The sequence below is a fragment of the Pseudochaenichthys georgianus genome, chromosome 24, assembly GCF_902827115.2.
Source record: "Pseudochaenichthys georgianus chromosome 24, fPseGeo1.2, whole genome shotgun sequence".
Taxonomy (NCBI): domain Eukaryota; kingdom Metazoa; phylum Chordata; class Actinopteri; order Perciformes; family Channichthyidae; genus Pseudochaenichthys; species Pseudochaenichthys georgianus.
The window spans coordinates 18,480,240-18,508,009 of record NC_047526.1 but is presented as its reverse complement, the minus strand read 5'-3'; the positions used below and the strand labels follow the sequence as shown (position 1 = coordinate 18,508,009).

Below are 27,770 nucleotides of genomic sequence, written 5' to 3'. Positions count from 1 at the left end.
AGCTATAAATATAGTAGGTAAAGGTTAATATGATGATGGATATGGTGATTTAAAAATATTTGACCATTTCTTTCAGCGCTTCAGCGACACAATCAAGGTGAGCCCGGTGACAGAGATCAGAAAGAGTTCTGGAAATGAAAGGTAAGTGCCACATTCAAGAACCTTTTATAGAATTACGTGATGGGTTTGGGAAATGCCTGTTAATTCAATTGTTGTCTTCTTTGGTTTGGTACAGGCTTGGTCAAGAGCAGTTTGTGGGCAGTTTTGAGGAAACTGAAAACAGAAGGAACCATGTGTCTCACCTGAAGAGCTCCTCTCGCAGAGAGAGTTCCCCCAACAAAGAAAACACAGGCTCGAAACCTCCTCTTGGACAAAGAGATGCCCCTGCTGGTCAACCACGCTCACAGCTCCCAACCACAAAAGCTGAATCTCCGGCCCTGGACAGGAAGTCCTACAGTCCTGGCGTCATGGGAGACAGGAAGTGCGGCAGCCCTTCTGTCCTCAGGAAGTTTGGAGCCATGCTTCAGGAAAACGAGGGCAAAACACTGACTGAATCAGGGGTGGTGACCAATCAGGGGCCGGCTCCGGAGCCAAAGTGCCCAACCCCTAGCTGTCAGCGCAGAGCTCAGGGAGCCACTGCAGTCGCCAGCAGGGCGCCCATGCGCGTGCCTACCCAGAAATGCCGTGCAGATTCCGATGTGCTGACAGCAGAGATAGAGCCCGGCCAAGAATGGGGGCTCATATCAGACTCTGGTAGACAGAACCACAAGGATCACAGAGGAGCCTACAAAGGGTCCCAGCGGGGTCCTCAGCTGTCCCCGAGGAGATCACCGGTGACGGGAAGCCCAAAGTTTAGACCCAGGGCTAACAGTGGGGGAGACAGAGACGGAGGACTGGCTCAAGGGGAGAGAGGAAGGAAGCCTGCTCCCCAACATGCAGAGCCCAAAATGGACTACAGGGCCTCAAGTGCTTCCTCTGGAGCTCAGAAGATCCAGAAGGGTGGCTTAGCGGGACAAGAGTTGGCAGGTTGTGGCAAAGTGAGGGATGAAGGACTTATTGAACTGCTGGACATGTTGGATATCCAACACGAGTACAGCTCCAGTCCCAAAGCGAGACAAACAGCTTACAGACAGGATCCACAGCAGGTAGGTTTTTTTTAGCTATAGTACAATTGTTAAAAAGCTACCAGTGATGATGTACAAGCTAACATGTTTGCCATTACGTCTTTGTTCAGGTAAACCCAGACCAGTCGTCCCCTGACAATCTTAGTAAAAGCTTCTCTCGTCCTGCACGGCCAGCCAACCAACGACCTCCTTCCAGGTGGGCCGGCCGCACCCCTACCGCCATCATCACCACCCCATCAGGCCCAATGTACCGTCCCCCAAGCCCCCTGGCTCGCACATCTAGCCCCATGACCAGAACCCCAAGTCCCGCGCTGAAGCGTCGGCCCCATGTTTCCTATTCTCTTCAGACTGAGACGGTCATTATGTGATACCTGTCCATTTCAGATTAAGCTTGATCCTTTCCTCCTCTCTCTGTGTAAATAGTAAGGACTTTTTCTGTGAAACAAAGTGCTTTGAGAGTTAAAGATACGCTTAATTTCATCTTGATGCCATGTTCAAGAAAAAAAAACATTCTCCAGGGTTGCTGTGGCTTTTTGCTTCTTCTGTGCTGAAACACATTAACAGGTTGCTTAGTTGCAGCCCTCCCCTTATCCTCTTTTTGTATTACATTTCAGGTGTTTTCTGTATAATGAGATTTTGCATGCAGCCCTAGTTTAAGGGTGCATGCTCATGTGTTTAATCCTCATGGCGGCCATGTTGAATCAAATTCAACCTGGACACCAGTAGGAGTAGATGAAGTTGCAACTGTGCTCCCAGCAGCAATCTGCTTACTATCAACATCAGTGTGTTTTACTGTATCATATTGTTAAAGTAATATATTTAAGATGTTCGAATAACAGCTGTGACAAATTGCTATGATATGCCTTTAATGTATTTTTTTCCTTGGTAATAAATATGACAGTGCTTTGACGTAAAGACTCTTGTCTTTGTCTACTGCATTGTTCCATTAACGATTGCTCATATTTCATGATGTACTGCATGTCAAGCCTATGGTTATCTGAGACAGGCAGCCCTCTGCATGCCAGTGCAATGGCAGCTCAAGCAGTGTCAGTTGCAAATGAGCTAACTATCCACCAACTTCAACACATCAACTGGGTCAAACATACCTGAGGAACTGTATGATCAGGTATGGGACAATTTACAGATTGTCTAATAAAAGGAGGGTTTTTGAGGTCCATAAATTACACAGCACTTGGATTACTTAGATGTAATTATATATTTTTAAGCATTAATCGTGCATAGTGTTGGTTCAAAAGCAATTATGTAATCGGTCATTAGCACGATGCCCAGCACACACACACACACACACACACACATTTTGTAGCAATAGGGATCACTTTTCATGCTCAGTGTTTCTCGCCTCTTAACAACCTATGGCTTCCTTGACACCTCCTTCACTGAGGAAGGTGACAAAACACACCCTCTCAGCTTCTCCAGTAAACACGCAAGATATATCTTGCCGTTATCTCAACGTAAAAAAAAAACGTTTGTACACAAAAGCACATATATGCTCAGCCACACATTCATACAAACACACTCTGCTCTGAAAGAGGTGGCCACAGTGTGAAATGCCACAGAAAGGCTGTGAGGGTTTGCGGAAGTACATTGGCCCGGTGATGCCTCATCCCTGTCACCCTACCTCTCGGTGCTATGTGGCACCTGATACGGAAATAGCAAGCGTGACGTGTGTTTTGGTGCCAGAAATCTTACCCTGCTGTCTTTGGGGGTATAAATAAAGAGCGGGAGGGGGACGTTGGTTCCTCTCTCTGCCCCCCGATCTCTCTTTCATCTTACCCGTACCCTTTTCTGCATGTTATACAAATCATTTTTGACAGATTAGCAATATAGTAGTTTGCTCTGTCCTCTAATATCGCCTCTATCTATTTGTAAATAATGATAATTTGTGTGTCCTATTCTCACTGGTTTTAAAGGCAGTATCTTCCTCTTATCCCTCCTCTGTCCTCATCAGGCCCCCTGGTGACTCTTGGCAGGTTGCTGTCTGCATGCTCCACACCAAATAAATATTCTGTGGTGTGCATGTTTTCACTCCTTTTTTTCCCCCCCTGCTTCCCTGAATGAGGACACTCTTTGCATACAGCATGCAAAGCTTGGCACATGTCCTCCACTGGACAGGCTATATTCATGAGAGCATAGACAGAGGGAGAAAGAAAGAGAACATGAGAGCAGACAGCTGAACTGTAGCCATGGCTCCCCTGACGTCAGAGGACCATGTTGTCACACCCACTCTGACGCCGGAAAAAAATAGTTTGGATCACAGCACAAAAGACTTCTAGGACTACCTCTACAGTTACACAGCTTTTGTAATCCTGCACAGATACAATCAAACACATTTATGAAGGTAAAACACCATCTGTACATAGATAAGGCCTTCTCTATGACATCTGGGTTTGAGTTGCACTTGTTCTCATGGCTTTGATCATAGTAAAGGATGTTGTTCTGCCATCTTGAAAGGTTAATAAGACTAAGTTTGTGGGTGTCATCATGTGTGCGTGTGTCTACAAGGCATTCATTGATGTCACTAAAGGCAAAGTGATGTTCCGCATATAAATCTAACCTGTTAAAACAATAATAGCTAGTAACCCTTAGTTTTACGGTCTTCGGGACAGAGGTTATCCTATGGTAACACTTAAGGTCTTGTTTAGACTGCCAGAACAAATAGTTTATTGGCATATCCAAATCGATTAAAAAAAGTCTAAACAGCAACGACTATTCATAGTGAGTTGAGCAGAATCCATTGTGCTGCTAGAATAACGCTATGGTAGAGACGATCAAGGAGTTCAACAGTCCATGAGAACACCAGGCGGCTAAAAATGTAATTATGGATTTGGATTCATTTGTAGGAATGTATGTTCATATGCAAGTCATTTATTCCAGCTGCATTCTGCTAAGGCCTTGGTTGTAGATATATATTAATACTCTTTAATTAAGACTTACTTTATCTTGAGTTAGCAAGACATGTTGGCAACACTTGCTTTGCACAATGTTGGTAAAAGACAATTAATGAGGACATTAAGGGCTGTTAGATTGTATTGTCAGCAATATGCTGACTTGGAGGATGCTATCAACTTTTTTATCAATTGGAAGAATCTGAAAAACGTAATGGTTACCTGTGGATGTATTAACTTGAAACAGGAGCACTGCATTTTATAATTTGGGGAGAAAGACTTGTGTGTGCTGCTAGCTGTCTAGACTCCTCCTGTGTGCACAAATACACCAAAATGTTAGAATAGGTTGTTGAAATGGACAACCCAAATATCTTGTGCGATCAAATAAAAAAAAAGTGTTTCTCTCTTGAAGATGACTCGGGCTCCGTCTTGCTGGTTTACCCACTGACGGCTTCAGAGCTTCGGGCCTTGTAACTCAGTACTTTAGTTAACATGTTGGACTTTATTAGCGTGATTGCACAGTACACTTTGGCATTGCATATTTTATATAATTTATACTAATTATTGAGGTAGTATTTATTAACTGATTAAACCGTATTGGTTGGAATGTCGTCTGGCAGGTGCTGGTCGGGTCCTCGGCTCCGCCTGAAAAGGTAGGGGAGTTAGCGAGAGCGCCGAAAGTATTTATGCTGGTGTAAGAATGACAGCGGTCGAGAATAATTAGGGTGCAAATAATATGTTGAGGGTGTGAACATCATGATGTTAAGTTGCATTAATTGTACAAGATAATAATGTATAAAGTTGACATATCACTCACCCATGTCTGTTGCTGCTGATTGTGTGCACCTGGTGCCCTGTGTTGTCTCCCCCCCACCCTGTGTCTTGTTGATTCATTAGTCTGTGGGTATTTAGGCTCTGTGTTTCCTGTTTGTAATGTGGTGTGAGATCCTTGTGGCTGCAGGATGTGTTCAGGGAGAACAGCAGGATTGAGGCTGTGAACTATGTGCACATGATTTTAATAAATGCCCACACCGGGTTGTATTTGGGACGTTTTGCCTCTGCCTCCTTGCTTGGTCGGGCCGCTCAACGGTCAGCTTCACACCCAAGATAACAAAAAATAACCCATTACCAAGAGAAAAAGTTATTCAGAGAAAGATAGTCAACAATAGAAAATAAATTATTGTAACAATAGATACGTTTTGTAATAACATGGCATGGAAAGGGCATGATGTTTTATGTTAACCCTGGAAATTCAAAGTTCACCCGTAGCGACTGGATGTCTACAGTATAGTTGCTAGGCAGACGTCAAAGTTCTATACATCTCGATAAGCTCGATATATGTATGACCTAAACATTCGTGTTTATGAGCGTTACATCTGTGTGAATAAGCCCCTGGTGGCTGACATAATGTCTTCATGGTTGTCTGAGGCATGTGTGAATCTTGTGCTCCTTCCTGCCTCCTCTCACCAACATCCACCTGTCCCCTGTCCTTTGCCCTCTTCCCCTGTCCTGCATCCCTGTCTTTACAAGCCTCTCATTCATTGGAGCTGGGTTCGGGGGGGTCTACACTGAAATCCTCAGCATGCGTCGGTTGCCACTGCAACGGACTCAAAATAGATTGTTAACTGCCACTTGTATGTGAGTGTGTCTCACAAAAATGTGGACAGATGAGTGACAGGACCACCCTGTTCCAGAGGACGACCCGGAACTGAGCTGTTTTACAGGCTTCTTCAATTCCTCTCTTTGCATTATACAGAATGTGTTCTCTTGTTAAAGTTAACAGTCCGGAGACGTTTACATGTCTCTGACTGCATGCATGTTAGTGTACTTTCAAGTTCTACAGTGTTAGCATTTTTCTCCTACTGTAAAAAGAAAGTTCCCTCAATGGCATCCACCTGCACCTGACATCATGGATGTATAATGATGTATATAGTGTCTAGAGGCACTTCCTACTGTAAATGCTTTTAAAGGTATGCTACGATTAGCCCTTCATGAAACATGTAACTGTTTTACCTGATGCTATTGCTGATGTGATTATGCTTCTTGCCACTGCACAAATGGCCTTCTGTATTTATATTTGAATTGTATGTTTTTTTTGTTTAATGCCCTTGTTTTATGTTGAAACTTGTTGTGTGCCGTGTTGGTCAGGACTCCCTGGAAGAAGAGATCTTGTATCTCAATGGGACATTCCTGGATAAATAAAGGATAAATAAAATAAAATAAAAATAATAAGAACTGGATACAGCGTCAGAGGTGGGGTCTCGTTCTTTCCTATGAGAGCTGCTCATTGGCACATGAAGGCAAAATGGCCCAACTTTTGAGAGAGCAAAACGTCACAGATTACCCATCATGCCTGGCTGTCAGAGCAGAAGTACCCGTATGTGCCATCTCAAAGAGCTTATGTGGTTCCTTCAGAAGCCGAAGTAAAAAACGTTGATGCACACCTGACATCAAGAAAAATTGACTGCCCTCTATTTGTATATCACAATGTATATAATAATACCAAAGATTCCGCTGATTAAGATCAATGAAAGCTAGACTTGGGGTCACATGAGGTTGTTGCTGGACCTATTCATCTTGAAAACCTGTATCAATAACAAGCCCAACAAGCTATTGTTCATCTACTGGTAGTGTTGAAGGCTTACATTACAAATGTAGGGGTCAACACTGTTAGACCAAAGGTGTACTTTTAATCCCACCACTCTACACTTCAATTTTTCATCCACTTTATCAACAAAGTACAAAAACTCCCATCTGACGGACAGTAGCTCGTGTCACAATCCTGCTCGCTCCATCTTCCTTGACATGTCCGAACTGTCAGTGTGTCTGGGTCCGTCCATTGAAATCGAGATCTCAAATGCCACATGATGAGTGTGGCAGTACAAGAGTTGGAACCATCAAGGACAGCCGAGAGGACCCTAAAGGCGTTCTTAAGAATTTCAGACCTCTCCATTAAAATAGAATGGGGCCCAAATATCTCCTCTTTCAAAGACAACCCTTGAAGCTCCCCTTTCAAAACAAGAGCGGCAGAGGTGACTATAGTGGTCTATTTATCGTGTGACGAATTACCAATTTTAATTTGGTTTCAGTGGAGCGGTCCGCTGGGACACTACGCGGCACGCTGTCTGGCCTGTGGCCTACGCAAACATGTTCACCTCACACACATACAAACGCACGCACTCTTTTAGCCCGGAGGAATTAAGTCTGTCAGTAATGTTAAGAGCTGGTTGAGTTTGAAAGAAAAACGCTTCAATGTTGCCTTTCTTATCTTGTTTAGAGTAGGGTACACTGTACCATCCTTTACAAAAGGAAGTGAGATAATGCCATCCCACAATTATTGCTGCAGCAATATTTAAAGTGATGTCAGACCCAAGTTAGCATTGTCCTTCGTGCATAACTGTATATGTGAAAGTCGTAAGGAAAATATATCAAATATAATTTCTTAGAGCTTTCAACCACAGTCTGAGTGCAAATGGTGTCAACTATTTCCCACAATACATAGAACTCCAATGGAGCACATGTAGGTAGTTGATACATGCTCTGAAATGTTAAGTGCTAAATGTGCCTGACTATGGGCCTTGTTGGGTTATTTTTAGTGTCGGGATTCAAGGTGACAATGAGCATGATGATTACAGCGATAAGCCCACTCATCATTACACATCCACACTCAGTTGCCAGCTCATGGTACAATAGCTTAAACTAATGGAGTCCAATTCAACAGCCCTGCAATAAATTCTACCTTAATGAAGTCAATGACAACAAAATAACTTGATCGCTTTTCACTAAAGATGTACAAATTCATTGTCTTCAGTTATGTCTGTATGCCATTAAGCAAGCTAGTGCCAGCAGCTGATTAGCTTAGAATAGCATAACGACTGAAAACAGGAGAGTATCAGAGGCAACCAGCAGACTCCAGGAAGTCACTTCACCCCACCAAGACATAGTTACAGCATGAGACTCGACTCCCCTGATAAATTAAAACTTTATGTGTTACACTAGAAGACAGGCAGATGTATTTGTATTTTTACTTTGGATAGACAGGCTTGCACAGCATATATAGTAAAGTGGCCAAAGTGTACACCATGTGTTCCATTTTTATATCTCACCTGTCATCTTTTCATTGCAAATACGGCTCTGCAGTCATATGATACTGTATTTAGAATACCAATAATATAAACTTTACGATTACAGAAGTCATCATAGTAATGTTGTGACGCATCGCTGATATACATGGTCCAGTAGCACCAGGCTCAGCGGTGCGCGTCACTTGATCTGCTCTAATGGTGTTAGCTCGATGATGGTTATAGTAGAAGTGAAGTCATTCCTGGCTCCTGCAGGACTGAGATACCCTGTCTGTGAATCTCAGCATTATGGTGAGAAATAATGACGACATACTTGTACGCACACAACACGCACAGCCACTAAATGCTAAAATGCACCAGTATACTAAGATAGATACCGAATATGTTACACTAAGGGAGACCGGCTATCAATATCCAAGCCCATTTTCTCACACAACAAACAACACATACACGTAATGCTGAAGGCCTTTCAACCTTGTACAATAAAAACAAGGTCATAAATAATCAACAATTCTCCACTGTGGGACTCGGGATGGCGAAAGATGTGGGGATGACGGGACTATTTGTGGAGGGATTGGAGACAGCACGTGTATTTTCTGTAGTGTGAAGCGGGAGGCTACAGAAGGTATTTGACCAGGATATGATAGCACATATGAGGGAGTTAAAGGCCAAACATGTGTCTGAAAACATGTAGTAGTGTTGTCTGCCTGTCTGGCTGTGTAACTATGACTGGCGCTATCATGTAAAAGACACATACTCAAATTCTGTCTTCATTTAACTCTGGTGCAACATAATTGTCCTTTGCATTGAAAGACACTATCCTATCCATGTTGAATCTAAACACAGTCTGTTTCCATGTCATATAAACCTGTCAGTGTCTCATATAGCATGCCAGTTAATGTTATGCCCTACATAACATATGCTATATTCTTGATGTACCTAAATACAGTACAGCGGGGAATGGATACTCATCTTGCTCTGCTTGGGGACCACTTGTGGAAAAAGAGAGGCAGCCAGGGGCCAGTTTATATCCACAAAACAGACATTTGGGTCTTAATGAGTGTCACCTGCCATTTTGTCTTTTATTATGCTTCTTAACTATATATGTTCAAATATATAACACAGTATTCATCTGTTAATAAGCCCAATTTTCAAATAAATGCAGTCAATTAAAGTTGGAAACATTTTCTAACATATCTTAGTTGATAAGAAACGATGCAGAGAAACTAGTCCATGCATTTGTTACTTCTAGGCTGGATTATTGTAACTCTTTATTATCAGGGAGTACTAAGAAGTCAATCAAGTCGCTTCAGCTGATTCAAAATGCTGCGGCTCGTGTACTAACCAGAGTTAGGAAAAGGGACCACATTACTCCTGTTCTGGCTGCCTTACACTGGCTCCCTATAGAACACAGGATAGAATTTAAAATTCTTCTTCTCGCCTACAAAGCCCTTAATGGGCAGGCGCCATCTTACCTTAAAGAACTCATTATACCCTACTGTCCTACTAGGGCATTGCGTTCCAAGAATGCAGGGTTGTTGGTTGTTCCGAGAATCTTTAAAAGTACAATGGGAGCCAGAGCCTTTTCTTATCAAGCTCCACATTTGTGGAATCAGCTTCCAGTTTGTGTTCGGGCGGCAGACACCCTATCCATTTTTAAGAGTGCGCTTAAGACCTTCCTTTTTGATAAAGCTTATAGTTAGGGCTGATTAGATTCAGCCCCTAGTTTTGCTGATATAGGCTTAGTTTGTCGGGGGACATCTTACTTCTTCCTTCTCTCTGTCTATACCCGTGTACACTCATGTTCCGATTAACCCAGCTTCCCCAAATGTCTTTCTTTTTGGTGTCTATATACGCTGGGATCCGGAGTCATGGATGATCCTGCGGTCCTGTGTCCTGGATCGCGAGCGCTGGATCTTGAGTCGTGGCTGTGGTCCTGGATCATAGGTCCTGGATGGATATCCTCGTGGATTCATCTTCCTATTATACACACATGCATTTCCAAACATTTGGACTACCTATGTTGCAAATGTATTATCTTTTCAATTTACACACGGCATCTATTGCACGTCTGTCCGTCCTGGGAGAGGGATCCCTCCTCTGTTGCTCTCCCTGAGGTTTCTCCCATTTTTCCCTTTAAACTGGGTTTTCTTTGGAAGTTTTTCCTTGTACGATGTGAGGGTCTAAGGACAGAGGGTGTCGTATTGTCATACTGATATTCTGTACACACTGTGAAGACCACTGAGACAAATGTAACATTTGTGATATTGGGCTATATAAATAAACATTGATTGATTGATTGAAGAAAAAAGCCCAATGACTTATTTACATAACAAGCTTGAAAAATACCCTTCATATTGCCCCTTATTATAATCAATCTGAGGCTTCTGTTTTAAGGGATGAGCTGCAAACACCCACAAGCATAATGTATCTACATCTGATTGATTTTGCTAACTTATAACTGAATTTATGAGGCAATATAACTCTAGTGAGTGGCCCAGTCCTTTGTACATTTTTCTGTATGTAGACCTCAGTGAAAAAGGTTTGGACACCCCTGTGTTAGAGCAATTTTCCACCACCTACATGTGCTCCGTTGGAGTTTTTACGCACAAGGGGGCAAAACTGTAACAGTAACAGCTCCTCCATAAGCTATGGGTCTCACACCAGACTGTCAGTGTGTCCTGCAAGAAAAAAAGAGTTAGTGTCTTTGTCTCTTTGACCATAGAAATGGTGTGTATGCGCTCCACATGAGTTGTCATGGTCAGTTGCTACTCTAAAGTGAAAGTCTAGCAGCGTGGTTCAATGGATGGCAACATTTGTGGTTCTCTAATAGTTGCTAATGATCCCGAGGCGGATGGTTGTTGGATACCGTTTGGGTTAAATAAGTGTTCTCTAATAGTTACTAATGATCCCGAGGCGGATGGTTGATGGATACCCTTTGGGTTAAATAAGTGTTCTCTAATAGTTGCTAATGATCCCGAGGCGGATGGTTGATGGATACCGTTTGGGTTAAATAAGTGTGTGATTTATGATTTGAATTTGCCATACAAATTCAAATCATAAATCAAATGTAGGTATTGTTTTTTTCTTTAACCTGTTAAACCCCATCTGCCCGCCAGCGGGGGGGGAAAACGCATAATCTGCAGGAAACAGCGTCTGAGGGCTTTTTAATATTTAATAAACTATTAATGTTTCATATCCATGTAACGGGAAGAAACTCAGCTAACTGATATGAACCATTTTTAGCAAAAAAAACACAAGACTAACGCTGAGCCTCTGAATTAGCCCTGAGCGGAGAAATGCTAATGCCATCAGCACAGAACTCAAGGTATAAAACCCTTATTACTTATCGTAAATGCAAATCCAACCCAGCGATTAGCATCGTGAGATTACACGGATTCGATAGGTATCTGTATTAGGGCTGCACGATTTTGGGAAAAAATCTAATTGCGATTTTTCTGACAAATATTGCGATTGCGATTCGAATTGCGATATTTATTTTTAAGCGACCCAATAGAAGTTTATTGTAAAATGCGGCCATAACTGTGTCTAGGAAGGTCGTATCAACATATTCTTGTCTCTAGCGCCCCGCAGCCCGAGCTACGAGTGAAAGAACTAAACTTACATGGAACTTCCGTTGGGTTGCTTTAAAGTCAAGCTTCAGTTTAAGATTCACCCTGTCATAGAAACACGTGATGGAGCATCACTAACCTGACTCAGATGGTTGGTTTCACCAAACTATCTAGGAAGCCATTTGGAAAGGGCAGGCACTTTCAAAAGCACTTGGCAGGTGATTGGATCAATCTGTCTATCACCTTCTATCATGGGCCACTTCTGATTGATTAACAATGGCTGGTACATGTGGAGCACAGCACTTCTGATTGGTGTGGATGACTGACACACAAGAAGAAAAAAAAAAAATGTGAAAAAAAAAATGTAAAAAAAAAAATGTAAAAAAAAGTTTAAAAAAATCGCAGGCTTTGCGATTTGATAATCGCATCATCTCAAATCGCGATTTCGATTTAAAATCGATTAATCGTTCAGCCCTAATCTGTATCATCACTCCATGATCAGTACTCGCGAAATGAGAAACAAAAACAGCCATCACAACATGTGGCATTAGGTAGCCAACACTGCAATATGTCTTACCTTTGTTGTTGTCTGATCAAAAGTTGTCTTCAATGGCATTAAAACGATAAAAACGCTGCTGAAGGTTAATCCATAGGTTAATCCAATGTGCCTGTGTCACTTTGAAATGATTTCTGATAATCCATCAGCAATAAACCTAGGTTTAAGATTTTAGATTTCAGAGCGTAAAATAGGTTTCGCTTTTGGAAAACTGCACGCGCATAGCCCTCATTTCTCAATGGTAACGTTGGTGTGTATGTGGAAATCCCCCTTCGATTCTATTGGCTCTAACGGTTCAAAAGAGATGTCAATCATCAAAATCGACCAATGGGTTCCAGAGAAACGGCAACAACGCCCATTTCCACCCAAATGACCCCAGAGCTGGAGTTTTTTTTTGCTAAACCTCTCTAAAAAGGTCAAATGTCACTTATTTTGCATCAATCTTGATACAGCGTACTTATTATATGTTGTACTATGGATTCCTAAAGCTTTTAGTCTACTAACCCATCATTCTAGGGTGGTTTTGACTATAAGTAAAAAAAAATTGGACGGGCACTATAATTGACATTTTTTTTACTATGTTCAATCTGAATTTTCTTTAAAATAAAAAAGATCTATATTGATTCTGACTATTCTGCATTCAACTCACAGGTTTATCATTACTTTGAGAAAAAAGATTATTAATTTTTCCCATTTAGAAGTGTAGTTATGGTCATTTGTTCTGGAAATGTCATTTTCGAGCCTGAGACATGAAAAACAGGTTTGGGGCTTAACAGGTTAACCTATCCCATTCAATTGTCATTTGAGTTACAGGGTAGCCTACATTTTGAAGCTCTGAAAAAGCACAGGCCAAAGTCTGGCTCATTAAGCAGTGTTTCTAATTCATGTCACAGTCCATCTGCACAAACTGCGCCTTTAGTTTATTCGGATGGAAAATGCTGAATTTTAGTTACATTGGTGGCAATAGTCCTAGGGTTGCCAACTCTCACGCGTCTGGCGTGTGCTTTCACTCTCAATCTCACGCTCTCACGCTGCCCAAACTATTCTCACGCCAAAAACAAGATGAACCGGCAATCGTTTTTGGTTGGTTATTTACAATGTTGAGTTGACAACCCTCCCTGCGGACACCACTCTTAACAACGTTAACAGACAGCAGAGCAGTGGGAGCCGGTTGGTCAATCCCCGACCCGTATTGCGCATGCGCAGATCTAAGATCCAGTAGAAATGATAAAAAATGTAAAAGTCTGCTGCTTATTGTTCTACTAGGGCTAGGCCAAAATAGAGTCAAAGAGTATATGAGAGTGAGTGTGTTAATTAATATATTTGGCAGTTTGGAGTAAGTCAACTGCTAGGACTGTCTTAGGGAAGACAGCTTTTAGATGCGCAGCTCCTCTGTCTTGGAATAGTCTGCAAATGAAATGGAAACTGAACAATCTGGTGCCACTAAATGTTTTTAAAGCTCGGTTAGATGCTACTCAATCGGAAGCTATTGGTACCTGCTTATGTGGATAATTATGTAAATGATGCTGTATGATGTCCTTTTGTTGTTCTGTTTATGTTTTTATTAGGGCTGTCAAGTTAACGCGTTAATAACGCAAAAAAAAATTAACGCCACTAATTATTTTAACGCGATTAACGCATGTGTATTTTTTGTCCTCGGCCGCCCCGTAGTTTCAGAGCACATCCAGTTTAAAATACCATCTACAAGCTGATGCTGACAGCCCCGCTCCTGCTGCCCGCTTGCAGCAGACCACACTTCCACGCTCACCGGGAGGGTGTGTGTATGTGTGGCCCGAGCGAGCGAGAGACACACACACACACACACACACACACACACACACACACACACACACACACACACACACACACCACACACACACACACACACACACACACACACACACACACACACACACACACACACACACACACACACACACACACACACACACACACACACACACACACACACACACTGTATTGTATGAGAGAGGTTCCAGGTTGAATTGAGGCGAATATTTGTAATATTCAGAGGTTGTTGTTGTTTAATATTCATGAGAATATTTGACATTGTTCAAATGATAATAAACATACATATAAAGCATATTTGTCCACTCATATGTTGATAAGAGTATTCAAAACTTGAAAAATATTCCTCTAAGGTACATTTAGAACGGATAAAAAATGTGCGATTAATTTGCGATTAACTATGGACAATCATGCGATTAATCGCGATTAAATATTTTAATCGACTGACAGCCCTAGTTTTTATGTTTCATGTGGAACTAATTGAGCAGGTCTCCCTTGAAAAAGAGATCAATGATCTCAATGGGATTTATCTGTATAAATAAAGGTTTGAAATGAAATGAAATCATGTCTGTAGATTTGTGTGTGTGTTTCATGTATAGGCCTCTCACGATAATTAATTTTGTTGGATACATTTTCCCGGAAATTATTGCGATAAACGATAATATTGTCGGCACCGTTGTATGGCCATTTTAGACCACTGACATAATGATAATATTAATGCTGTCAAAATTATCGCGTTAACGGCGGTAATTAATTTTTTGAATTAATTGCTTTAAAATATTTAACGCATTTAACGCATGTGCAGAATGGCCCGCCCCATACATCCCACCAGTGGCAGCGCCAGGGTATGGCTGGGGTTGGGTAGGCTACACCCATACCAAGAAATGGCTTAGCCCCACCATAACAAATTATGTTAAAGTAAGCAAAATAAAGTCTGCCAACTCGCGGAGTAAATTGCATAGACAGCAGTTAGTAAGATTGATTTCTGTAGCCACTTGTCTGGAAATACCGAAGACTAGAAACGGTTTTGAAAACTTTTGTCACGTAGTGATCGTCTTCTCAATAGAACATCTTTGATAATGTCTTCTGGCCAATCAGAATCAAGATAACGGCGTGGTGTTGTTGCAGGAAGTCCCGACGGAGAATACTTTTGCTGTAGTACAGGGGTGCACATAACTGGTACGGGTTATGTGCGTAATCTGAAATGCGTACCGTCACTTGTGTCACAAAGTGCATTTGCGTACCGACGTATTGTGAAGCTTTTCCAGAAGGCGGTTAGATCACCGGACGACAGAGTCGGTCTCCGTGTGCACAGACAGGGCTGCTGTTAACGTCGGTGTGTACAACGGAATTGTGCCAAAAGTACGCCAACCGGCTGCGGAGGGAGACTCCCCCCCTTCACTGGAGAACTGCGCTAAAACAGCTGATCACAACGTTCACACTAGGCTTGTTTGAGACAAGCAAGACCTGCGCAGACCTGCGCAGTTGCGATCAACGTCTTGCTAGTGCGTTGCATGATGGTTAGTCATTTTGTCCGACTTGCTCTGGAGGCTCGCCCACATGAGACTTTGAAATTTCGCGGGACAAAGACGCCCGCAGCCTTGAGAGCGAGGCGAGTTGGCGCAGTTGCTCTCCAGGAGCTGCGGAAGCTAAATGCTTGATGGGAAACGGCTCGCTGGTATCTCGAGCTGAGCGCTCATTGGTGGTTTTTACCACGTGCTGCTGATGAAACTCTCCAATTGGCTGGCAAAAGTTTGTTGTTGTTTTGTGTCAGTTTTACGTCGCCACATCCATTCCCATTTTTCATCATTGTTCCACAATGTTTATCATCATGAAATTAATATCTATATATTTTATACTATACTGCTTACCGTTGTCATACTTTATATATCTTAGCATATTCATACACACTGTTCATACTGCTCACAGGCTGATATCTAGTGTATTCATACCCCACTGTGTATTCATCATTCAAATCATTCTATATGTTATTCTGTAGATTGTGTACATTACTTTCCACTTCACTGCTTGTTGCACCTGGTTAGAAGCTAAACTGCATTTCGTTGTCTCAGTACCTGTAATATCTGCAATAACAATAAAGTTTAATCTAATCTTGAGCAGGAACAAATGTATTTACTACATATCTGACATTAACGATTAAACACATTTGTGCATTCTTTATAAATGCAAACAGAGTCAAGCCGACTCCGGAGGTGGCGGTATGCACCTTAAAGTTGTTTGCAATCCGCCAAAAAACCGAGAGAAGAAGAAGAAGAAGATGAAGAAGCCGCCCGTCTCCGAGCTGTCCGACTTCAGGCGAGCTTTTTGAGACCTCCCCCGGCTGCGATCGGCTACTCTCGTCTACTTTCGAGGCGAGCCGCAATGTGTCTCAAACAAGCCTACTCTGTGGTCACGAAGTACTCCACTAGACCCCCCCCCCCCCCCGTCGACTTTCCTGAAGTACTCCCCCGTTGATAGAAACCAACACGGAATGAATTAAGACCCCACGGTTTGATGATTGATAGGTGTGTGGGCTATCTTTCATTTTGACACAGACACATGTTATAATAAACATACATACTGTATGTGAAATGGATATATCTGCCTTCTTTCATTTATCTTTCCATTCCCACAACAATATACATAAATAAATGGCATATTTTGGACATAGTTCGAATGGTGATGAATCATGATTAATTAATTTTTAAACTGTGATTAATCTGATTAAAAATTGTAATCGTTTGACAAGTACATCCTTTCAAACTGCTAGCCACATCCTCATGTAAATGGCAATTTATCGAGTTCATTTTTATTTATCGTACGATAAGTCAATTAATTGCTTATCGCGACAGGCCTATGCACACAATAAAACAGTGGAAACAAACATGTATTTGACGTTCATTAGTGAATGAAACGTTGTGCCCTTTATAGTGTGTCCCAAATATTGTGTATTTGTATATATACATCCTATATATATGCTAAGGTCCCGCTATTGACGCGATAGCAGTCATTTAGTGCGCATATGTGTAATTAAACTAAATTAAATTAATATGTGTAAATATCACAAACCTGTAATTTTGGAAGGCCATAATTGAGACAGCACAAGTAACCGTGTAGTAAGTTATCACAGGCCCACAGCCACAATTGGTAGTGTTTGACAAGACCAGAAAAAGACAGATATATGAAGGGAAAGCATTGAGGTAAAAATGTCATCTAATTAGCAGGTTTTCAACCACACCATCATTCTGTAGCTTGAAAGTGTCCGTAACACGTGGGTAAAACACTACTTCATTTATGCAACAGCTCCACACTGTGGACGTTTACGATACTACATGTAGACTAAGATAAGCACACATTGCAACAGGCCTATGTATGGATCAGTGCCATTTTGTTTCCAGGCTTCCCATAACTGTTGTATGTATCCTTAAATATATAAAAATAAATCCTACAACATATGATTTTAAATGATATATTTAATAACTTCACAAAACAGCACAAGGATGGAAGTTTCTATTGGGTCATTCAGACAGTGAGACACAAACAGTGAAAAGTTGACAGTTAAAATAATAGCAGCTGAGGCAGAAAGGGAAGAATCAGAGGGAGTGAGGACTGCTAAAGACCATCCAAGAACATGTCAGTGCCAGCGCTCTGATAGTGGCCATATCCAGAGTACTATGACGAGAAATAGAAATCCAAATGTGTCTCTCTACATATATAGCTCAACACTTTCCAGTGGTTTTGCCAGTAGCTTTTCAGCACCCAACCCCTCTCACAACAACACAGATGTCATAACTCAAAAAACAAGACTTTCACACTAAAATAGGGGGAATAAAGTCTTTAACATATACACATAGCAAACTCCAGTTTAAATATGAATCTGTTCCTACTAATAAAAGAAGGAAAAGGCAGTTTTCAGCCCCTGTAACTGTAAGCTGCTACATTTAAGATGTTCACATCATCACAAAGAGAAAGAAAAATAACATTATACAAATATCAATCAACCATGAAATCAAAAGATCAGAGAAAAAAAAAAGACACATGTTACATTTCACATACTGCATTCACAAACTGATGTAAAGGCAGTGACAGATGGTAGTTTTTGGACAACATTGATCAAAAAGTTGCCAAAGTTAATCACCCCTTTTTATCCCTAAAACAAGTCTGTTATGCTTCATTATAACATGTTGAGGAGAGTATAACTGCCAGTATACAGTATATTGCTGTCTGAAACTAGCGTTGGATGGAAGTCCTTTGACAAGAGGCTTTTAGTCATGTGTGAAAGGTCTCTTGAAATGGCTATAATGCTGTCATAAGGGTTAAGCTTGCACAGTAAAAACTAATACAAATATTGTAACGGTGAACTTATTTGGGTCGAAACCATGGGGGAATAGCACATAGAAAGGTATGCTTATTTCATTGAATTGTAATCAAATTTCACGGCATTCAGCCGCACTCCCTCCCATCACAAATACAGATCGTTTGACAGCATTCCATTAAAAAGGAATTCAATAAATGTACAACCTTCTGCATGTAGCACATTCTCAAATCACATGTACAACCCAGAATATTGCCATATCGCTTACTCTAAAGGACTCCATTCTGATGATTCTGAAGTTTTTAAATAAATGACTGAAGTGGATGTAGTGTTCATATTCCGGTAAACCAGCAGTTAATCGGCATAGGCAAAGTACACAGTTTATAACTAATAACTTCTGTTTTGCTAGCTGTGTATTTGAATACAAAATGTTAAACAATAAAAAGGTGGGCATGGGTTTATCCCAGATGTTAGGTAATGAAGAGAGCTGTTAAGGTTGTTTTTTATCAAACTAACATCTAAGAACACTGCTGTGAACTATGTTACTGCTGCTACTGCTAGTTACCTCTATAGACCTGCAGGGAAAACTAATATTACAATCAACTGGATGAAGTAATTTTCAATGACCAAATAATGTTTTGTTATAAAGTAAAATACATTTTGTATTTTATTTGGCACGCGATTGATGGGGCAAAATACACCCAATAACACAATAAAGTTTCTTCATTCTTGGTTAATGATGCATATTAGTTTTGAGATTTTTTTTTGCCAACCTGATAAAAGTTTCAGAGAGAAGTTTACAGAAACCAGTCACACCTCTGTGACAGTGCACTGTCCATCAGGACTACGTGATCGCAGACTGATTGCAGAGCTCGAAGGCCCCCCCCTCGGAGGCATCCTGGCTGGCTGGTTCTCTCTTAGCGGTCTTTGCCTATGTCTAGGTATAGATTCTGCTCTCTCGCACTCCCTTTCTTCCTCACTGTCACTATTGCCGGATGCATACTCATATACCTGTAGCTCATCATCTCCTTCCACGTCTTCACCCTCTGGCTGGCTGATAAGGAGCTGGGATACAGACTCTTCCAGGCTTGGTAATGAGGCAAGAAGGGGACTGGTAAGATGGCACCCCAGGTGTGTTGGAGGTCTAACAGGAGGAATAGATGCCATAATCCCAAAGGAAGAAGACTGTGATGGGCCATCAGTGTCCGAACCATCAGCTGAGCTGATGCGTTCTGTTGCAGCTGGGGGGACAACTGGTACAGTAGCAATGGGGGCAGGTTCGGGGTCTAACCTTAGTCCTGCAACTCCCTTCTTGGGGATATCTACAATGTCCCGCTTTATCTTGCGTCTGCGGCCATGCTCATTCCGGCGATATTGCACCATGTTCTCCAGGTCTGCCACATAAAGAAACCCCGCAATTAGCATTTCTGTGCTCTTCCTGTCCTTAGCGAAAGCCTCCTCCAACTCACGACTGGTCCTCTCATCATACTGCCACCAGCCGTTGCGTCCCTCATAGTACCACGCATAGTCTCCACAGGAGCCGCCCCCAGCCCCCCCAGCTTGGCTCACCCCTGAAACTGCTGCTTTCAGTTCTTCAGGTGAGAGCAGAACTGGCCGCTCCAGAAAGTCTTCTGGGACTTCCTGTCGGCAGAGAGCACAGCGTTTACTCTGCCAGGAGGCACCTTTGACACACAGGTAGCAGAAGACATGGAAGCATGGAAGACGTACAGGGTGGACGCAGCTCTGCAGGCAGATGGAACACTCCGGGTTGACGATGGAGGAGCTGGAAGGGTCTGCAGCACAACTATCACCCACTTCCTCCATCAGCTTGGAAGGAGCCAAAGCATCCATTGAACAGTCCACTCCTCCAGAGCCTGCCATACTACAGAGAGAAACACACCAGTGTCACAACAGATCTGCATGGAAAGACTTGCACTATTATACATAACTGTAATGTGTATACTTGAATTTAAATTAAAACATGCAGTTTGGTGCTGGTCCCACTGGACATATTCTGTTCCGTTTAGTTTTGTGAACGCCTTAATACAAAAACATAAATGTATGGTTTCTATTGTGAAACAAATTGTTCAAATCATAATAGTTTAAGAAATGTGAATATTACATGCTGGGAAAGCGGGCAGCCATGATTGTCGCCCGATTGTATTACAAACTTACTCAAAGGCCTATTTTCTGCAGTCTGACAGAGCTAGCCACCTGACTACTGCTATGCTAGCTAACTCGGTCATTTGCTACTTGTTACATCTCAATGTGTTTTATACCAAGCAGTGACGCTAAAGGCTCGTATCTTTAATATGCACTAACACTTTGACGAAGAAACTCTAAAGTCAATGTGAGAAATAACAATCACCTAGCTAACGTTAACTTGACAGCTGCTTTAGCATACGCAGTTAGCATGCTAGCTGTCAGTGTGCTTCCAGGCTATTTAACTTCTCTATTTACATATACACTCACCTGAACACTGGGATACTTCTTGAAACGTCCTCAGCAGATGCTCAGGTGGGAACAATTCATAAAGCTGCCTTCATATTTGACTATAAAGTTATGAACGCCAAGTATTGACTTATTGTCGGGAGGTGAAGTATTCCAGCCAAGCCCATCTGATTTCAGTGCTGCTGGATCGGCCTCACTGCGTCCAAAATTGCAACTCCACATGATCTGTAGATCTACTACAGCTGCGCACAGTAGCCTACTGTACCGTGCGTCAGGGTCTACGCATGTATGAATCATGATACAGTATATGATCTTTTAACAGATTCATGACATGGTGCTCATCAAAGGCTTTATAAAAGTTTGGTTTATAGTAATTCGTTATTTCATTTTATCAAAAAAAAGGGAGTCCCCAACAAGCTGCATTAAGGCATAAACTGATCAGTCTAATAAAGCAGTATCAGTAATAATAATTTTACAATCATCTATGGTTACCGACAAGTTGCATCAAAAGCACTACTATATATGAAATGTCTCTGATTCAGCTTACTCCAACAGTGTTAAATGTAACCCTGGAACACAAACATTTTACAATATAACACAATCATCCATCCATTTTCTTCCCATTTCTGTTGGTTTGCATAGAAAGATCTGTTTTATTTTAGATGAATACATCTCTGCATTTAGAAAAGTTGAATACCTCTGCCATATCAACACATAGTCTGTAAGGGGGCTCTTTTACAACCTTATACAACCCACTTGGACTCTTTGGTCTCTTTCTGTTGACACACTTCCTCATCTGTGACACGGGGGGGCAGGGGTCACCGGAGACACTCGGAGACTTCAGAACTTGTCGGTCACGCGTCTCCTGTCCCCTCCTGTAGGGCCGTGCGCTGCTTCTCCGAATACATGGACCCCAATTTGTCCATCCTCCAACCTCGCAGTGGACTATAAAGACAGAGGACGATCGTGAGAAAGATAAGGTATCGGAGTAGAAGCAATAAGTAGCATAGCATTGAAATAAGTAAACTACAAGTTTCTTAAAATTGTACTTAAGTACAGTACTTGAGTACATTTACTTAGCTACTTTACACGACTGCTTACAGGTAACGAGACATGAAAAAGACAGTGTATTTGACATCTCAGCTGTGGGAAAACAGTTTTTTATTTCCTCTCACCTTGGGGGGTGCATTGCATAAACTGCACATCCGGCTCGAATCCTTTGGGGCAGGTGAGATGACATTGGCCGTGGAGAAAGTATAGGTCTGCTCTACACCTCACACACATGTTCCTCCTTACACACATCTCACAGCCTGCACAGCACTCTGACACTGAGGGACACAAACACATCAAATTGTACTGTAGACCCCCAGTATCATGGAAGACTTGTATGAGAACACACAGTGCCTTACCTGTGCATTCACGGAGCACCGTGTTCGCAGTGAACCCGATTGGACAGCTGTCTCCACATTTCCCCCCGAACAGGAAGTGACCCGGGTGACAATGAGTGCAGAAATGTTCACTGAAACAGGAAGCGCACTCGTCCTTGCACCCTGCAGATCAAGGGAAATTAACTGGTCAGTAAAGACTGTATCAATAAAAGGGTAGTGACCACACTGTCGTTTTTAAAAAAAAATTATTTATAGAAGGACCATGCATACAAAAACATTAATCTCAGCAAAGAGAAGAGATGCAATATGCCAGATTATAGCTAATAGCTAATTTCCATCTGTGGTCAAGTTAGTTTGATATTCTTAACACTGACTTTAATCAGTTTGCACAAAAAAAAGTGGTCCAGCTGCTGTAACGATATAATACAGAAATAAGCATTTCATTTTTTATTTCATTTAGCTAAAAATGAAGAGCAACATATTCAGTTGATAAGCGGTGTCTTGTGTACAATAACTTGAAATGACTCCTCCCACACCTATTATAAATGTGAAATATATACATGTTGCTGTATGTTTATATTTGATCCATTTTCTGGTTTCTAACACACCTTTACACTCTTATAATATCATTCATGTGAGGTGTATTTAATATCTGTAATCGTGAAATTAACAGACAATTAAACTTTTACTTTAACGTTTTTCCGTCACTCGTAGATGTGTATGGACTTACTTGTGCAGGTGCCGATGTGTGGAAAGCGCCTGCCATAGTGACCCCGGGGACAGGAGGACAGGCAGGAGCCCCTCTGCCGCATCCCGTCCAGCTCCAAGTGGAAGAAGAGGCGAGGTTTGCAGGACAGACAGCCGTTCAGGGCAGAGCATGACACGCAACCTGCAGGACAGACCCTGCTCACAGAGGAGCTTCCTGCGGATTAACAGATATGAAATGAGTGCGTCCGTCTAAAAAAAAAACAGCCGGAATTTTTTATTTTTCCTAAGCCTGTAAAAAGACAATAGATAAAAAATACTCCGGAACGCTGTGCTTTATGAGAGCACAGAGCTATGCTTTCAAATTCATAGTGTGCAAGGAGGTAAAACCAATAGAAATCATTGAGTACATTATTCCCTGAAAGCACTCATATTATGTTCACATGTAGGGTCGGTCTACTGTTGACTATGTTACACTAGATACATGGGGAAAGATAAGGCACATGTTACAGAAGCTTTGCAGAACATAAGCATTAGAGAGGTGAGGCTGACAAGCATACTTACGCCTTGTGTTATCTTGGCCTTCTGTAAGAATCATGAGGTGCAGCATCCAGATCAACAAAGGTATCCACATCTTTCCCATTCAGTACGGCATCAATCCAGCCACCTTGCATCACATCCCAAATCCCATGATGTAGTTCATGGAAAAAGGTTGGATTTCTCCATAGAATTCATTCAAATGGACCCACGTTGAACTCCGGTCTGCGTAAGAGAGCGGTCGAGTGCAAAATGTTTTCTTGCAGAGAAATCCCATGTGCATTCCATGAGATCACTGAAGAAGCCGGCAGAATGCCACGAAGAATGCAAACGGAAGACAAACCATTGTATGATAGTCGCAACCCAGATGTAATGCAAGTTTGGATAAGCTGCTGTGGGCTCGTCTATGTTATCCCCTCGAACACACACACACACACACACACACACACACTCCCCCCTCTTCTGTGTTACCCGTCCTCCATGACACTCCCCCTGAGCCTTAAAAATATCAAAATATGCATATTTTCAGAATTGGAATAATAATACCACCATGATATTACATTATATTATTACTTCAACTTTTTCTGTCACAAAGTCTACATTAATTATCCAACTAAAGCTTAACATTCTGGGTATTGTAAGGTCCCCCCTCTTCCCAAACGTGTCTTGTTTTTCACTTGGATATTTGACCTTCACACCAAACCTCTGTTCTCACATTCTGCAGCTGAAGGAGGGAAGTTTTTCAATGCTCACCTTGAATCAGAGTTTAAAATGTATACGTACGTCTTTGTGACCGCACAATTGGAAGCCAATGCAAGTGTGAAAAAAAACATTCTCTTAAAATGACTTTGAAGTGAAAAGGACAATGTGTGTCCGGGATTCCAACTTTTCCAAAAACTAAACCGTTTTTGTATGTTTAGTGAGGGTTTGAAATGCATGTTTGATGGGTAAAAAAAATAAATTGCATATTTCTAGTGAGATCATTGAAATATTTCGGACAAAATGTTATCGACTGTTGCTTAGATTCATATGTTGACCAACACATAATCATTTGAGCAGATGAAAGGCATGATTGCTATTCATCTTGCCTCACAGCAGGTTGAAATTAGAGCTTGTTTAGAGGCGAATGCAACACATTAGGTACAACTCTTTCACTCTCATCTTTAAACTGTTTTCGGTTTAACCATAATGTCAAACGGGGCGAATGTGTGACCACAACACCAAAAATATCTCCTCATTTAAACAATAAAACATGATGTTTTTTTGAAGCATGTCATCAGAAGATCAACACCAGCTCATCAAAGTCTTCACATGGGCTGGATGAAGTCACAATGACGAAGACATAACAATACCCAGCACAAAATAACTGACATAACCAAGTCCCCATGCTTTTTAGATGTATTTAAACTTAAGGCATGCTTGGGCACTTCGTGTTGTCCATGAAGACTGGCTTCAGGAATCCTGAACCATAACCATAACCAGACCATACATAAATACATACTGAGTGATTTGACTACCTCCCAATGAGAAAAGAAAAGAAGAGGGCTGGAGGTGTCGGAGAGAATCTGCGGTTCCCACACAAACTCTGGAAGGTTGATAAAAGCAGTAGGCTGCAGACGATTTGTTGATTGGCATCCCACTGAGTACTATCGCCTGTTTTGGGAACTCTGTGGTTCTCAACACAGATTTGAACTCTCCAGTGCTCGCCTTCCTGGAATCAAGCTTCCCTCTGCAATTCATGCGTCTTTGCTTTGGTCTATAATCCTTTCAGAACCGGTCAACTCTGATAGAATCAAATTGTGGGGGTTTGTTGCTTTTGCTTGATTCTAAACGTTTTGTTGTATTGTTGTTAAAATAACTGTATTCCTCTTTAAGGCAAAGACAGAAAAAGTTACTCAATTGATACCATGTGATTCTTATTAAGAAAGGCACTGCAAGTTATCATAATATGATGTCTGCCAAAATGGATGGCCGTGCTTTCTTCGGCCTGTCTGGAAAAATGTCAGAAAAAGAACGAGTGGAAGCTTATCAGTGAGATTTTAGACTGAAGCTGATTTATCATCCTTGAGACGCAGCTCAGTTACACAGGGCCAGACAGGGCTACGCTGGCTGCCTTAAATTGTCACCAGGTGCTCAGACACCTGGTGTCTTTTTGTTTTTGTTTTGAGAGAGGAAGAAGAGTGCGTTTCTCAAACCCCACAGGAACAAGCACAAACTCACGATAGAATAACACCTCAGAAGATCCTCTGGACGTGCAGCCAGCTGCTGCGGAGAAACGCCATCCATCAATCTGCGTGCAGTAGATACTCAAAGACTAGCCTACCTGGCAGATGGAAACTCAACAGGGATTAGAAAATATATGCAAATGCTAGAGGGCTCTGTCATGACAATGTAAAAGTAAAGGAGAGAACAAGCAGGGCAGGTACAAGGGGTTCAAATGTCAGAAGGGTGGAGCTCCACAAACCCAGTAACAACTCCACAACCTGACTGGGAACATAAACATGACATGGCTACGCTCACTGGGGTGCCAGATCAGATTCTTGAAGAAAATAACCGCCGGAGGCCAAGGAATGTCTTAGCTGCCGCAAAGAGAAACGGGGAATGAAAGAAAATGATAAAAAAAAGGAGAGCCACGAAGAGTTAGAGAGCCATGTTTATTGACACATGTAATCATGTTTGCATGGTCTAAAGTACAATGAATGAACCAACGTTGTAATTCAAATGTTTGTATCAAATCACTTGATCTACTGTTAAATAAAGACTCTACAAGATATTAAAACAGTCCACTATAACACAAACCAGAAACAGCTTTTAGGGCATCGTCTGCCATGAGCTTTTACTAAAGCACAAAATGCATATAACATCTGTTTCAAATAAAAATCAAACAGATAATGTAGGATCAGGACATTTTACAAGACATCTTCACTGCTGCTAACAGACGCATAAGAAGGCAAAAAGCCCCTCGCAGTGATGAAGGTATGAGCAGGATAGCATCGCAGCACGTAGATAGTCTATGTAGCGTGAAAAGGAGAGGAATTTGGGAGGAGGCCGAGCCCCACGCCCAATGAAGACGCTGTGAAGCATGCAGCTTTAAAACGCTGACCATGACGGGTGATGGGGGGGGGGGGGAGATCTGGAAGTACTAACTTACTCCGAGCTGTCCACAACCTCCAGATGAAAGCTCGACACAGTCAGCACTTTGTTTGGCTACCGCTTATACAGTATGTCTCCAATGCTTTCTAATGCGAAGGTGAATGTTATTGCAGCAGCATTCATGGCATGATTACATGTGATATGATGTGTGTGAATTGAAGTGTCTACAATGGGAGGGATTGTAAGGTTTACAAGAATTTAATTAAGAACAGAAAACTCTTGTGAAAGGAAAACATTTACACAATAGTAAAAACACATTTTCAGAAGAAAAAATATGATGCTTAATAAAAAAGGAAAAATATTGCCGGCGTCCTAGAAAATGTTCATAAAAATGTCGAACTTCCCCGTCTTCATCCCTTCGCTTTTTTCAGCATTTTCTATAAAAAAAAGTTTTGTACGTTTATCCCACATTCAAAATGGAGAAATTAGAATGTGTACATAGAAATGTAAAATCATTATTAGTAAGTTGTTTGAGTAAGTAAGTTAGACTACATATGATTAACTGTCAACTCCAATTATAGATAGAAGAACCAAGACAACCCATTTTAGCTGGAATACTAGGATTGTAATGCAGGAGTGCTAATGTCCTGCAATGTGTGGTTACATGTTATTAAATGCACTCGATGTAAAAACATTTTTTTTATTGTATAGCTATATGTAACTTGAGCACCTCTTCAAAGCATACCATGAATTAATTTGATTGTTGTCAACAGTTATTATGTATATTAGTTTACATGCTTGATTAGTTACCCTTTGTAATGCAATTGCCTTAATACAATCCAAGATGGGTGCAATAATAAAAACCTTGATAAACCTCCTGCAAATTAACTAAATTCAATAAATCCACTTACATGTTATTTCACACATGCAAACACAGGACCCAAAGTCATGCGGTTGTTGTGGAGGGTTCTTTAGATAGATTGGTACCTTGCTTAAGGGCACCTCTTCAGCTCGCAGGAGGTGAAAATATATCATATTCCAATCACTTGTATATAGACTCGTATTGCACTATTTTTCTTTTTGTATTTACTTGCACTATTTTTTCTGTTTTTCCGCACTATTGGTGGAGCCTGGGACCTAAGATGTTCATTGTCATAACTACACTGTAGCTATGTAGTATGACTAATAAAAGCCTTGAACTGGCACCTCTACGTTTAACGTTACTAGGTAAC

The 27,770-nt window shown here is 41.6% G+C and overlaps 1 protein-coding gene across 3 annotated transcripts; it reads right to left on the bottom strand.

Moving 5' to 3' along the window:
• Nucleotides 1–17,504: 17,504 nt before the first annotated feature.
• On the bottom strand, nt 17,505–25,868 carry LOC117439858 (E3 ubiquitin-protein ligase rnf146-like). Of its 3 annotated transcripts, XM_034075971.2 has the most exons (6): nt 23,473–25,868; nt 22,934–23,125; nt 22,225–22,365; nt 21,991–22,143; nt 21,572–21,760; nt 20,094–20,246 (listed from the first exon to the last, which is right to left on the bottom strand). In XM_034075971.2, the coding sequence occupies exons 1-6, from the start codon at nt 23,549–23,551 to the stop codon at nt 20,188–20,190; spliced, it is 813 nt and encodes a 270-aa protein (XP_033931862.1). In that variant the 5' UTR covers nt 23,552–25,868; the 3' UTR covers nt 20,094–20,187. The 3 variants fall into 3 exon arrangements, with proteins under 3 accessions (XP_033931861.1, XP_033931860.1, XP_033931862.1); XM_034075970.2 differs by lacking the exons at nt 21,991–22,143; nt 22,225–22,365; nt 22,934–23,125; nt 23,473–25,868 and having other exon boundaries at nt 17,505–20,246; nt 21,572–21,662; XM_034075969.2 differs by lacking the exons at nt 21,572–21,760; nt 21,991–22,143; nt 22,225–22,365; nt 22,934–23,125; nt 23,473–25,868 and adding an exon at nt 20,837–21,560 and having other exon boundaries at nt 17,505–20,246.
• Between the last annotated feature and the right edge of the window lie 1,902 nt (nt 25,869–27,770).

What these genes read in the sequence shown, in the direction of transcription:
- LOC117439858 (XM_034075970.2), bottom strand. Translation starts at nt 20,245, where the DNA reads ATGGCAGGCTCTGGAGGAGTGGACTGTTCAATGGATGCTTTGGCTCCT.